Source organism: Urocitellus parryii, chromosome 11, assembly GCF_045843805.1.
Source record: "Urocitellus parryii isolate mUroPar1 chromosome 11, mUroPar1.hap1, whole genome shotgun sequence".
In the NCBI taxonomy this organism is placed as follows: Eukaryota; Metazoa; Chordata; class Mammalia; order Rodentia; family Sciuridae; genus Urocitellus; species Urocitellus parryii.
Genome location: NC_135541.1, coordinates 95,159,560 through 95,174,374, shown reverse-complemented (window position 1 = coordinate 95,174,374; position 14,815 = coordinate 95,159,560). Strand labels below are relative to the sequence as shown.

Here is a 14,815-nt window from a genome sequence, read left to right as displayed (position 1 = left end):
GACAGGGCCTTACTACATTGCCCAGGTTGGCCTCAAATTTAGGATCCTCCTGCCTCAGCCTCCTGAGTTACTGGGATTACAGGTGTGCCCATCGCATCCCTCACAAATTGCTTTTTGAGTGGAACCAGAATAAAGCGTTTCTTTCTCACCTTGGCATGATTTGTACTTGGTGGTTTTCCATTTCCAGATGATAGCAAGTTCTCCGAGGCTATCACAGTCCTGCTTTCCTGGATTGAAAGGGGGGAAGTGAATTGGCGTTCTGCAAACCAGTTCTATTCCATGGTGCAGTCGGCCAACAGCCACGTCCGCAGGCTAATGAATGAAAAAGCCACCCATGAGCAAGAGATGGAGGAGGCCAAGGAGAATTTTAAAAATGCCTTAACTGGGATCCTCACTCAATGTAAGTAAAATTTTGGGGGCCATCTCTTTCATTGTGATTTTGCCTTTCTTTTGTATTCATTTTATGTTCTCATTTGGGGGTAAGTAGTTCAATAATCTCCCATTTTACTCCATATTGAATGAGAAACCTCATAACCTATTTCATGTTCTGTGGCAACTTGGAGGAACACGGACCCTGCCCTGAGAGCTTACTTATCAAGGTGAGCAAAGTTTCTGTAGCTTTTCCTCGGAGCACCAGGCCTGGACCCCAGGGCAGGGCTGCCACACATACCTGTGTTTGTTGGACCCACCACAGGTCACACCACCCCTGAGGGTGCCACCCTCTACCTACAGGCTGTCCACACATTCGAGTGTCCTCCTAGGGCTGTCAGTAGAAAGCAGACCCTGAACACATTGTCTTGGGGCTCTGCTTAGAAAGACAGTCCCAGCAGATAAACTCCTCAGGATCCTTTATTTGAGGTGAGCTTTGGCTGTCTGCATGGGTAACTCAGGAGTGGAGATTTTTTTTTTTTCCTTTCTTCATTTGGAAAGCAAATTGCCTTAACTACTTAATGTCGGTGATTTTTCATGTCTAGATGCTAAATTGATGAAGGGGTATAAATGGGGCTTTCTCCTAGAACAATAGTCAAGGTAATTACCCAGGGCTCTATTCAAAAAAAAGGGTGTCTACTTTTTCTGTGGGCACTCTATCTGTGTCTGTAGTTAACTTCACAGCAGCATAATGCATCACAGCTGCCCATGTGCTCTTGCTTGGTAAAAAGCCATTGAATGACACTGTAACAATGCAGTGCTCCATTCCACACCAGATGCAGGGACCCCCATGCAACAGCAATTTATATTATTTATTCTGAGGATAAGTATTATTTGCAGTGATATAATGTGCCAAAATGCCTATCACCTCTTCCATCAGTATAAACCCAAGAGATAATGTGTCTGTTAGGATGGGTAATAAGAGGGGTAGGAAAAACCAGGATCTTAAATGTAAAAGTAGACTCTGTTGTCAAAAGACAGTTTTTGCAGCAGCATAGGGTGTAATGTCATGAAGTCTCAAACATAAACTCTGGTAAGTGACCAAATATTCAATATGAGAATTACCTGTGTTTAAAAAAAAAAAAAAAAAGAAAGAAAAAAAATAGAACTGCCCTGTCTCAGACTGGTATAATACCACTTTACCTACACTCTCCAGCCCTGAAGATTGACCCTTTATCCAAAGGTGTATGTCCAGCAGTTTTGAAGTTAGGGTTACTAGAGAGAGAATAAAGAAAACTGGTATTGTCTTCTGCTTTTAAAGGAGGGGAAAAAAAAGAATGAATTAGTGGCCAGAGGGAAAGTAAAGATGGCCTAGTAGGAGAGAAATGAAGAGAGGACAAAGCAAAACAATTCCAATACACAATTCCTGCAGAGTCAGGGCAGGAAACCACATACCTGAGCAGTGATTACTGTGTTGTTACCTTTTGGTCACTCACATCAATTTTTTTAATTGATTTTTTTTAAATAAATGAGAACGGAATGTATTACAATTCTTATTACACATATAGAGCACAATTTTTCATATCTCTGGTTGTACACCAATTCATGTCTTTATACGTGTACTTTGCATAATGATGTCCATCACATTCCACCATAATTGCTAACTCCCTGCCCTGTCCTTCCCCTCCCACCCCTCTGCCCTATCTAGAATTCATCTATTCCTCCCATGCGCCCCCTCCCTACCCCACTATGAGTCAGTCACCTTATATCAGAGAAAACATTCAGCATTCGTTTTTTTGGGATTGGCTAACTTTACTTAGCATTATCTTTAACTCCATCCATTTACAGGCATGATTTTATTCTCTTTTATTGCTGAGTAATATTCCATCGTGTATATATGCCACATTTTTTAATCCATTCATCTACTGAAGGGCATCTAAGTTGGTTTCACAGTTTAGCTATTGTGATTGTGCTGCTATAAACATTGATGTGGCAGTGTCCCTGTAGTGTGATGTTTTAAGTACTTTGGGTATAGACTGAAGCGAAGGATAGCTGGGTCAAATGGTGGTTCCATTCCCAGTTTTCCAAGGAATTTCCATACTTCTTTCCATATTGGCTGCACCAATTTATTGCATCACTTTTAAATAGCTTGCCATTCATGCCGTGTATGTCTCATCTGACAGGGAAGACTCAGCCCTTGGGTCTCACAGTGAAAATATGAGGGCAGCTGTGGAGTAGAATAGAGGAGAAATTTGGTGTTTGGGGCAATAGCTATTGAAAGAGGCACCAGTAAAAATGAGGCCCCTATTATGTGGCTGAATGAATGCAAAATGCCTACCTGTCAACATGGAGGCATTAAGTCAGCCCGTCTTTGAAACAGCAGAGAGACAGGCAAGAAAATGTAACATGTGGGGCCCCAAATGTCAGCTTTTTTATTACCAATAAAGACCAATTGGGAAAGGAGGTTGGATGTGCAGCAGTGCTGGGCTTCCCGATGGCGAGTCTCAGGGCTGAGCAGACAGCACTGGGGACCACAGGCCTCATCCCCTGGGGCATCTGTCTGGACACCTGAGCAGTAGAAGAGCTGACCAGGAGGAGCATTCACTATTAAGAGGGGGTAAGGGAGAGGCTGGAACAGGGTAGGAAATCGTAGGAGTGGAGATCACCATCACAGATACCTCTTACCTCAACATAAAATAACAAAAACTAAATTCTTCCTTAACTTCTTCAAATCATTCCTCTTCCCATTTTAATAAATTCTCAGGCCAAAATCTTGTAATTTTTTGTACACACACACACACACACACACACACACACACGTGCCTAGAACATAGAAATATGCACTATAAGGCCCCATATCCTAGCCATCAGTAAGTCCATTATTTCTACCTTGAAAAATGTACCTCTCTTTGGCCTACTTTTCTTCATTGTGATGGTCACTGCTTAAGTCCATGAAGCCTGGGCAACTCTAACTGCCTAGTGGGTCATTTAGAATCAGTATCCACTGTGAGTAATGGAAGTCTCCACCAAACTGCTGCTTTCTTTTTTCTTTTCTTTTCTTTTTTTATTTTGCCATGCTAGGCCAAGGGTCTTGTTTATACTAGACAGGCACTCCCCACTGAACTACAGCTCCCAACTCTCCACCCAACTATATCTTAAACAATAGGATTGATGTTCTTTCTTTTTTTCCCCCTTTTTTGTCACTCAAAGTGAAATTCAGATACAGGTCTTGGTGGTACTGGTTCCGTGGTTCAAGTCTGCATGGGCTCAGGTTTCTACGATGCTATTGGTTTTTCCTAGATTATTATCTAGGATGACTGCTGGTGCTCCTGCCATTATGTCTTTGTTTTCCCTTCCTTTTTTTTCTGAAACAAAGGATTTTATTACCCTCTGCATAGTGAGAAATATACTCATCATATTGGTACTATCTCCCCTTGTCCCCCAAGATCTATGCGGAAGGGCTAAGGTGGAACACATAATAGGTTAGCATTACAGTTGTAATCTACCATTTTTATGGTGAGTGGTAAGAAAGCCAGTTCTTTTTAACATAAGAAAAAGGAGAAGAAAAAAAGAAAGCTGAAGGAGTTGCATCATTAGAGTAAGAAGTACCCTAAGGTTCCTCATAGCCTTCCACATTCGTCTCATTAGGCAGAATAATTACTCATAGCCACTCCTAACTCCAAGGAAAGTGAGAAATATAAGCTTTAACTAGGTCTACTGCTTTCCAGAAAAAAAACTCAGGTCTTTTATTTAGGAAGAAGGGGAGAGTGGCCTAGTGGAAAGCCTTTGCGGTGCTACCATACATTATAACTCCCTTTACACCTTTACTCTGCTTCAGTTTGTTTTTCACTCATCATCTGATAATAAATCAGCCTGTCTTCTCCATGTAGATCCCTTGGGTAGCTTTCCATTGCACTAGAGATACTGCTCACTTTCTAGCCCACAAAACTTTCTGAGCCTTCCTCTTCCGAGTTGGGTGTTTACTGTGTAACATCCACTGGCAGCCTTCCTCCTGAGCCCCTCAGAGCTACCTTCCGCCTCCAAGACTTCACACATGCTGTGTGTGAAGGGCTCTTCCCTCCACTCTTTGCATGCTTGAGTCTTTCTTACCCTGTAGGTCTCAGCTGAAGGGCTGCCCCCTTTAGAGGGCTCTTTCTGGTCCACCTTCTTCTAGTCAGTGCACCATTACCACACCTTATCACCACGTCCATGTAGCCCTTATCCAAGGAGATGATGATTTCATGCCTTGTCTGCTTTTAATCATTGTGCCAGGAAGAGAAAAGACAAGTCTTAGTCATTGAATGTGTGTGTGTGTGTGTGTGCGTGTGTGTGTGTGTGTGTGTGTGTGTACATACACACACAAGTGCCTAGAACATAGAAATATGCAGCAAGTCCTTGGTGGATGATGCAGTGAGTAATGAATGGGCGATGAGTAAATCTGAAGGCAGACAAGAAGGAAGCCTGAAAAGTGAGCTCAAACTTCCTGGTGACCTCGCTGGGCAGTTTGGAGTTGGTATTAGCATTATCCACATGTAAGAGGATTTGGGCTTGCATGTGTAATTAATCAAATCAAAGACAGAGCTCAGTAGCTGTGCTGTTCTTAGAAATCATTGCAATTTACCAGACCACTGGTAATAGACTAGGGGATCTGAGGACAGTTGCGGTAGAAAACCAGAGACATTCAAGCTGGAGTGTCCCCACTTGTGGCCTTCCTCCAGTCTTTACTTTCACCCATTACTATTCACAAATCCCTCTTGGCCCTGTAATTTGATCCTGGAAAATACTTCAATAGTCAACAGATACCAAGGAAGATTGTGGAAACCACAGCTGATCTTGACCTTCAACAGTAGCTGACCTAGGGGTGCGTCCCAGCTGTGAAGTGTCCCAGGGACCTTCCCTTGCATCTTTGATAGCCCAGCTTTTTAAGGATGACTTGTAAAGATACCATAAATGTAGTCTGAGTTGCAATGAAGTAGAACAGGAAGAAAAAAAAAAAGATGACTACTTTTTGGATGTGAAGGGAACCAAATCTTTTTTTTTTTTAAGTTGAAGATGGACACAATACCTTTATTTATTTATCCTTATAAATAAGTGGTGCTGAGGATCAAACCCAATGCTTCACCAGTGCTAGGCTAGAGCTCTACCACTGAGCCACAACCCCACCACCACCCCCCCAACCAAATCTTTACCATGAAAATACCAGCAGTAGCCTGACTAACATGATAGGTACACACGTATTTCATCACCCTGTGAATTTTGAATGTCTCATTTTCTGGATGAGTGTCCTTCTGGTGGAATTGTTTGTGTGTCTTCTCAGCATTTTCTGCTTTCCCAAAGCTCATTTCAGTGTAGTAAGAGGAGTTTTGTGCCAGCACTGTGGGGCTGCTTTGAAAACAAGAACTGGTCAAGTTCACAGTGATGGACAACCTGCTGCATTTTCCAAAAGCAGAACCCATCATATCCCTCTTTGTCTGCATTGATATTCATTTCTCACCTAGAATGAGATTAAGACTATACAGCACTGATACTCAAGAAATGGCCTCTTGGCTCACTTTTTCTCCTAGATGCAGGAAAACTTGCAACTGGGCAGCATCCCTGAGGTGCCCACCCAGTGCTATTCTGCACAGCATCTTTTGGCAGCCTGTCCATCAAACAGCCAACACTTCTGGAAAGTTGTTCTGATGCATCCTGGAAGGAGGGGTATTAACAAAGTAGCTTATTATAGCAAGTGGACTCAGCTGAAGGAGGGCTTATTTACCACCTTCCAAGGAAGTCCAGATATACTGCAAAGCTCAAAGCATGGTGGGCTCCTTTATAAGTTTTGCTAAAAGTAGCCAGTTGGCAGAGCAAACAAAGGCAGCTTTAGGTGCAAAGTTGTCCATGGTGCTGGACAAGATGCACCTCTTCTTCCTTGTTTCACTTGTCTTATTTGTCTTTGCTTATTTTGAAAAGTAAATGCCAAAAGAATCAGCCTAGATGGCTCTCCAGCCATTTAGGAAAAAGAAAGCAGAGATGCTATGCCTGAATTTTAGTGCTTAACAAAATTTTCTCAAAAAAGACCAAGAACTATCAATAGCAACAACAAGAAGAAAAAATTATGATGTCAAGGTCTACATCAAAATCCAGCAGTTATCTTCTAGCTTTGATGGTGTTGATCCTGAACAACATTTGCATAAATTCTAACCCTTTTCATATCTCTAGTCTTCACCCCAGGACCATCACTTATCCATGATCATGACAAATAGGCACTGTTTTCATATAAGCCTTGGTTTGTTTGAAGAGCAGCAGCTGAACCCAACCAGGGGCGTGGGGAGTACAGCATCCATTCTCTTGTGTTTGGGGTAATTTTTCACTTATGACCATGGATGTGCAGTTATCCAAGATATTAAACAAAGACATGGTCCATCCTAGTGTGACACGTGGGGCCTTCTCTTCCCTTTTGGGCCACATAGATAGGTCTCATTTGTTAGATATAGGAGAAAGAAAAAAAAAAGCTGCAGAACAGTGAGTCATCTCATTCTCATGTCATTTTATCCTTATATCATCCTTGTCTCACCTTTGTCATTTCTTAATCGGTTCATTTGGCAGAAACTTCCCTGGCTTTTCCATCCTCAGAGACTCTTGGGATTTACTCTCCTTTGCTTTTGGGTTTTGATCTTCTTTGCTTTTTAAACATTTATACTTCATAGCAACTCCCCATTGGCCTTCCCACTTTGAGTTTTCCAGTTCTGAGCAAAGCTTGTCATTTCAAAGCTCCGACAGGAGCTGTTTTATAAGTCCAGAAAGCATGGACCACTGCATTCACTTATTAATATGCATGCCGATGTGATCAGTTGTGCATGCCTTGTTATAACACATACACTTGAACAAAAAGTGCAGCATTCCATGATAGTCCCACTTGGTACTTTCCCAGCAAGCTTCCTGGTGAAAGAGAGAGAAGGACGCAAAGTGGAGACAAGGCAAACGGGAAAGCAGACCTCAGTGGAGAAGGGTCTATTTTTTTTTTTCACATTTTTTTTCTTTTTATTAGCTACACATGACATTACAATGATCTTGGCAATTCATACATTTGAATCAATTGGGGTATAATTTCTCATTTTTCTGATTGTACAGATTGCAGAATCACACTGGTTATACAGTCACCTATATACATACAGCAATCATAATGTCTATTCTATTCAGATTTTGTGCCATAAATATAATGAGCATGAATGACAGAGCTAGAAGGTACCTTAGAGACCTGTTGGGCCAACCTTTCTCTCATTTTGCAAAGGAGGAAACTGAGGCTTGGGGCGCAGACTTGAAATATCTTGGTCATTTAGCAATTTATGGGAAAATTAGAACCAAGACATTTTGGCCTGTACAGTTTGCTTTCAAACACCATGTATTTTTTTAAATGCAAAAATGAGAATGATCAGAAAAGAGTATTATAAATGTAAATTTATAGTTTAGGTAGCTTTAAAGAGGTGTGCTGGTATCACACTGAACATACATGCTGCTATCTGGTTTGAAAATGGAGTATTTATTTCTAGCACTCCCTTCTTTACCACCTCCACACATTGGCTTGTGCCACTTGTCTTATCTGAAATACTTCCCTTCCTCCCAGAGCCAGCACTGAAACCCCCTGCTGTCATGCTTCATTCATGAACCCTGTCACATAGCCATCTCTAGTCTTCCCTCTACAGCACTCCATACTATATACTCAAGTATTTAATTCAATGGTTTCTAATTTTATGTGCATCAGATTTGTCTGTTTTCTTCTAGCGAGATCTTAGGCTGGAGACAGCCATATACTGTTCTCTTTCCTTACCTCATTGCACCACTCATGGGCGTGACCATATAAAAACATAGAAGACCTCAGTGCAAGTAATGGTTATTGAGCAATCACAGATGGAATGAAAAAGGTGCTGGAAATTGGGCTAGAACTAAAAAACTGCAGACAACACTCAAAGGTGGCTTTTTTTCCCCCAGCATAAGCCATGATGGTCTGAGCTAACTTAGCTTGAATATTCATTGTCTTTAAATGGAACACAGAAAATATACTTCAGTAGTGAACTTTGCTGTAGTAGCTTTATAGTACTGTAATTAATTATTTCAGCTTATAGATTGGAAAGATTAGAACTAACAGGCAACTTTGCTTTATACATTTATGGTATGAAATGGCCTTAGCCTTCTCTTTGGTCTTGAAAAGAGCAAATGGTAACAGTACTTTTGGCTAAGTCTAAAGAGATCCTGGTTCTAATTCCAGCTCAAGCATTACTTACTCATTTCACTTTAGGACAGTCTTCTCAGCTCTTTGAATTTGTTTCTTCATCTCTGTGTGAAAGGGTTTGCTCGGTGTACACCCAAGGTACTCAAAGTCCCACGGTCCCTACTCTGTCAACAGCTTGGATCCTTGAATGAGTCTCGATGTCTAAGTGCAACATGGCTGCCACGGCCCTACCATGATGTCCAAAGCTCCTGAGGTGACCACACAACAGAGGACAGGAAGTCCCCAGAGCACATGTCCCATCTGTACTGTGCTGTGGAGTTACCCCTGCTGGGCTGCACAGTGAACTTGAAGCCACATTTTGACTCTGAGCATGTGTGCCCGACACCCTTGCAGAAGCTGAAGGCTGGTCAGAGTTATTATCAGAGAAGGCTGTGCAACACACTGACACCCACCTCCCCCCCAGTCCTGTCCTCATCTGTCTTCTTGACCAAAATCGTAAAAGCCTCAGCTGTTTGAATGAATGATTAAATTCATTCCACAAATATTTATTGGGGCCTGGTTAAGTGCCAGGTCGTCTGCTAAGTGCCGTAGTGAAATGTGCGGGTTTCTGACCCCTGTGTACCACAATCCCCCTTTTAAGCAGATTGGTGTCCTTGTCCACATTTCTTCTGCTTAAAAACCTCTCTCTGAAATCATTTACTTCTCAGAAACATCTCATCTAAACATTTTTTATTTCTGCCAAGGGAAATTTGGTGCCTATGTCCCCTGCTGTCGAAAAAGAATTTTATGAAGTGCTAAAATGTTTTTCCATGTCTGTAGAAGTCATTGCTATAGTTCATCCATGGGAAGGAAAAATCACCATAACTGCTTTAGCAACTCGATAGGTTTTTTTATTTCTCTCAAAATCATGCTGATAGCTATATTTGCCAATGTATTAAATGCTGGAAACATTGTTTCCATTTAAAAAATATTTCTTTGTTCTAAGGGAATAAATGTCTAGAGGAAATGATTTTACAAAAGCTTCCAAATCAAGGATGAGCACAAAATGTTCTATTCCACAGGATACCAAAATCAATAGTAGAGGATGCTAGAAGCCTGCCACACTGAGCACAGCCATTTTTAGTATCTTTGCTTTCAGTATCACCGAAACAACAACAAAACACAACCAAGTGGAATAATGGTGTTGTCATTAAAAAAATGTTTTTTAATGATAACCAAAATGTGAAAGAGAAATGAAGTCTTACACTCTGAAACAGTGAAGAATTACAGAAGGCTAGATCTCAAGATTTAACACAGTACATGGTCATTCACAAAATCACAGCAACTTAGGAAAGATAAAACTTTGCTATGAAAACCCCACTATCTTGATATGAGCCTCGTTCTAGGGACTGGAAAAGAAGCCACCACTGCCAAGCCTCAGGGGAGGTGGAAGGCATGTGTATGTGGTTAGGCTGGGGGATCATGGAAAAATAGTCCTTGGGTGGGATGAATCCACAAAATATATATATATATATATATATATATATATATATATATATATATATATATATATATATATATATTTTTTTTTTTTTCACAAAATTGATTGAAAGCCAGATATTTAGAGGAAAAGTGAGATGTGACGAAGTTACTATGAGGCAGAAATGAACTTTTCTTGAGTCCATACATCTGAAAAATTCCAGTTGAGCTTAGTGTGCTGGATCTCCATGAGAAGAAAACTGTATCCAGAAAGTGAGTGGGTTTCTGTTGAAGGAGACAAGCCACTGAGGTGTGCAGACACCTTCTGTGGCAGGGCAGGTATATGACCCACAAAGCCCAAAATGATTACTATCTGTTCCTATGCAGAAAAAGTGGCCAACCCCTGTCCCAGAGACTCCAGGACTCCAGGACTGTCTAGTGCAACCCCCTTTGTCTTGGGATCCAGGACAGAGGCTGTTCTCAGGTCACACAGCCAGTTGGTCCTGGGGCTCAGACCTGACTTAATTGGTTTCCCAGCTCCACATCCCTCTCATACAACAGCAGTCCCCAGCCCCACCTCCTTAAGATTCCCCCGCTGAAATGTATTACTCAACAAGGTATATTTCAACCAAAAGAGAAAATGCATATTAGACAAAGGGGAGAAAGCTGAAGGCACAGACTGAGAGAAGACAGTGGTAGCTGGTAGACACAAAAGACGCAGGGACCCTTTTTGCAGACGTTTTGATTCTTCCGCACTGTGGTTCAGATTCCTCAATAAACTTTTGAAGAGAGATAAACATGGCTTCCTGCCTCATCACAACCTCAAATGTTTGGCTTCTTTGCCTTGGAAAATTCTACTGACCTACAAGTGTCAGCCCACAGGTTTTTAAACCTGTCCAGCCTCGACTGGCGCTCTCCCTTGGACTCCCTTACAGTAGTTCCCATGTGGCAAGCTCATCAAGTATGTAGCTCTTTTTCCCAGCTTTGAGCACCTCAAGGATGGGCCACATCTTTGCTTTTTCCATCCCTAGTATCTAGTGCAATGTCTAGATACATTGTATGCCACAGAGCTCATAAGACTGGATGATGTGGACATAAATTCATGAACTGAAGTTTGGCAAATGTGATTTCCATTTCTAACTTTGCCACTTGCTAAATATATGACCTTGGATGAGAAATTACATATCTCCTTCAATCTCAGTTTCTTCATCAGTGGAATGGGCTGATAATGGCAGCTACTTCAGAGGATTGTTGGGAAATTGAAATGAGATAATGTTTTAAATCAGAGGTCCTCAAATAGCAGCATGCATTGGAATCACCTGGAGAGCTTTTAAATAGCAGACCCTTGAACCCCACCCTCAGTTCCTGATTCAGTGGGTCTGAGGCTCTACCTAGCATTTGCATTTCTAGTGAGTTCCCAAGTGATGCTGATGATGTTGGTTCAGGAAACATGCTTTGGGATCTACTATTTGAAATCATTAAGCATTGTGCCCAGTAATTGGAAATAGCCTAATACCACTGGATAATTTTCATAGTACCATTACTAGAGTTAATCATGGGAAAGAAGAGTCACTGTTTTAAGGAATAAAAGATCTGGAAACCAATATTTCCTCCTCCTACTGGTTGACCACTCTTAACAATGAATCAGCTACTAAAAAAGGGCAGATTTGATAAGCCTGGACTTGTGTCTATCAGTTATAATGGAAACTACAAATATGGATATTGCTGGAGCAGAAATTTGGTTGCCATTTAATTCTTGCCTTCTCTCATCTATCACAAATGGCAAAAATTAATCCTGAGTACCCACTATTGGCCAGGGAAAGGGAAACAATAATAAAAAAATTTCATGGACATACATCAGAGTACAATTTGGCAATAGGTCTCAAAATTAAAAATTCAGATATTATTTTATCTATCTTCTCCTGAGAACTTTTCATAAAGACATTTACGTAAAAATATTAGAATATATGACTGAGGATATGCATTGCAACCTTATATATGAATAATTTCCTAGATATGTTAAGTAAATAAAAACAAGGTACAAAGCAGTATGTATAATATTAGCACCATTGTGTAAATGAAAAATGTATAGAATATACATGATCCACAGAGCTGCTTCTCTGGATAGGTCTGCCAGAATCAGTTAACACCAGTTTTCCTTAAACTGGTAAGGGGAATCAGGATGTGAAGGAAGAATTTTCCTTTTCCTTTTGTTTCTTTTTTTCTTGCATACACATATTACTTTCATTGAGTTAATAGGTGTAGACTAGACAGGGACTTTGTCGTATTTTAAAAGCTTTGAAAATGCTATATCATCATAAGGAACCACTGGAATTAGAATCCCTTTGCTTCATTACTTTCCAAAATATTTTAACCTGTGCATTAATAAGGGGTCCCACAGTTTTCTGAAATGTCTTGAGACTTATACACATCTTTAAAAGTCAATCTCTGTTTAATATCTTTTCATCTATTTGAGCAATCTGACCATTTCCTGCTTGCTGGAAATTTGCTAAAAACATCATCTTTCCATTTTTATAATTTGATCAGCATGTTTCTCTTCCTGCTGTAGGTACCTATTCCCTAAAAGAACCAAAGGTCTGGCCTTATCTAGCCAGGAAGTTTAGAAATACTGCGTTTGAAGTTGGTGTCTTAGACTCTGGCTTAAAGGCTGTAATGGATTCACAATGTCACAGATGCTCTTTTTACCCATCACAAGACAGAAGAACCCCAATGCTCTTTTTCCTCCTTAGCTTGAAATTCTAGTCCAGGCCTCCCATTTCCTGGGCTTCCGGCCAGGCAACTGTGCTTAAGCCCGGCCTCCGACATGAAGGTGCAGTAGTCCATCTGGAGGTCACTTTCAAAGTGACCTCCTCATGCTCTTCCTCACTGGCCTCTGTCCTGCCTCTCTGGGTGTCCCAAGAGCCAGAAACCCTTTAGGGCATTTTTCCAAACTAGGGACAAAATTTCTGAGTCTGGCACATCTGTCACAGCATTATATCTAAAGTCTCAGTCTTTCGTTCCTTCTCCCTGAAAAAGAATTCCACCCCAGCTTTCATATTTAAAAACAATACCAAGCTTGGGTGGGGGAGGCCAACTGTTTCATTTGTTAAATGCCTTTGAAAATCTCTTCCGAACTGTTCATGGAGGATTTGGAAAAATGTCATCCTTTTAAAAAAAAAAAAAAAAAAAAAAGTTCCTCTGAACCATACAGAGCGGAGGCTCTATCATGAGCCCAGATAGCATTCAAAACAAAAAAATTAGGCGTGGAAGATTTGTTTGAGGTGCTTTATAAAAGCAAGCCTACTGCCTAGAAGAATGTAATCAGTTGCTCCAGATATTTGGGACACTGAATGGATTTAAGGCTCTTTCACAGCTATTTAGCTGGAACAAGGATGCGGGAGGCTCAGGGACCATGAGGAAGAGGGTGGCAAAGGAGCAAGGGCTGTGTTTATGTTCTGAGGAGGAGCTAACATTTCTCTTTGAACACTTCCAATGCTTCTGTGCATACAGCTGAAAATTCAGGGGCTCTGTAAAGCCCCCAAATCTGAGATTTGCCTGAGTGCCCTGCTCTTTCCCAGGAGCCTGTTTAACTGTGGTCTATTTCTGCACAAGTAGATGTCCTGTTCTGATCTTTCCTTCCTTAAGAAGACTAAAAGCAAGTGCTTTACAAGGGAGTTAGTCACATTCCTCTATCAAGCAAGAGGTGTGCAGTAATGTGTACATATGATGTATATGTGTATGTGGTGTGTGGGTAGCTGTGTCTCCACACAGACACATGCATGCGTTAATGAACACTCCAGAAGGGATTTACAGCTATACACAGTGCTTTACCAGTTTCATGGAGGCTTTCTTTATCCTTCCCATTTTAACCTGCTGGGTGTACTGGGGACCCTAGTATGGCAGCTAAGGCTGACACTCTGAAGAACTGATCACTTTTCTCATGCTCCTCAAACAACCTAATTTAGGCAAAACACTTACAGAATTTGGGAGGAAAGATTTACAAGGTATGAAGAGGAAATTTAAATTTTCTGACTGAGAGCTCTTTCTGTTGATGTATTTCAAAGCTTTGGACTATACTTTCTTGAATAAATAAGTAGCAATCAAAACAGGATTCATGCTTTTTATCTGATACAGGATCATATGGGGCCCTCCAGCCACTGGCATAGTGAAGGAACTGAGCAGGGGGTGATCTGAGTTTGTTATGCCTATAGCACAATTTTCTGAAAGCTGCTTTTTTGAACAAATGCCAATGTCATCTGGTTTGCCATTTATCTCTTTTCTGAGAAGTAGAGTTTTGAAGGTAACAGTAACTACTTGTGACTTTATTGTGCATAGAGCAAGCAATATGAGTTATATGAGAGAAGTAGTAAATTGTAGTTTAATTCATGGACTTCCGCTTTGGTGTTCCCTGCTGGAGACAATGAACAGTGTATGGTCTTTTCCTGTGACATCAACAGTAGTGGTCATCTGATTTATGGCTTTAAAAACATGCCTTTGAATCGCATTCATTAGGGCATTCTGTTTGGGGTGGTTTTCCCTTAATGATGATGAATTCATGCTGATCCAAGCACTCTTCCAGAGTCTTTCTGTGTGCCCATGAACTTTCATTTGCAAGACAAATGGCTGGTTTAGGGTCAGTCTGCAGAAATGAGAGAAGAAAACTGGGCCATAGGAGTACAGTAAGAGCATTTTCAAACCTATGCTGGGTTGCACTATTTTTATTTTTCTGTCTTTTGGATTTGTGACTATGTGAGCAAACAGGTTGGAAAGCAAATT

The 14,815-nt window shown here is 41.0% G+C and overlaps 1 protein-coding gene across 1 annotated transcript in view; it reads left to right on the top strand.

The window, feature by feature from the left end:
• LOC144249335 (ecto-NOX disulfide-thiol exchanger 1-like) overlaps positions 1-14,815 on the top strand; it is a 106,318-nt gene that overhangs the window by 51,939 nt on the left and 39,564 nt on the right. Inside the window, exon 5 of the mRNA XM_077791583.1 lies at positions 188-400. Within this exon, the coding sequence (XP_077647709.1) occupies positions 188-400 (213 nt within the window). The remainder of the gene's footprint in view (positions 1-187; positions 401-14,815) is intronic.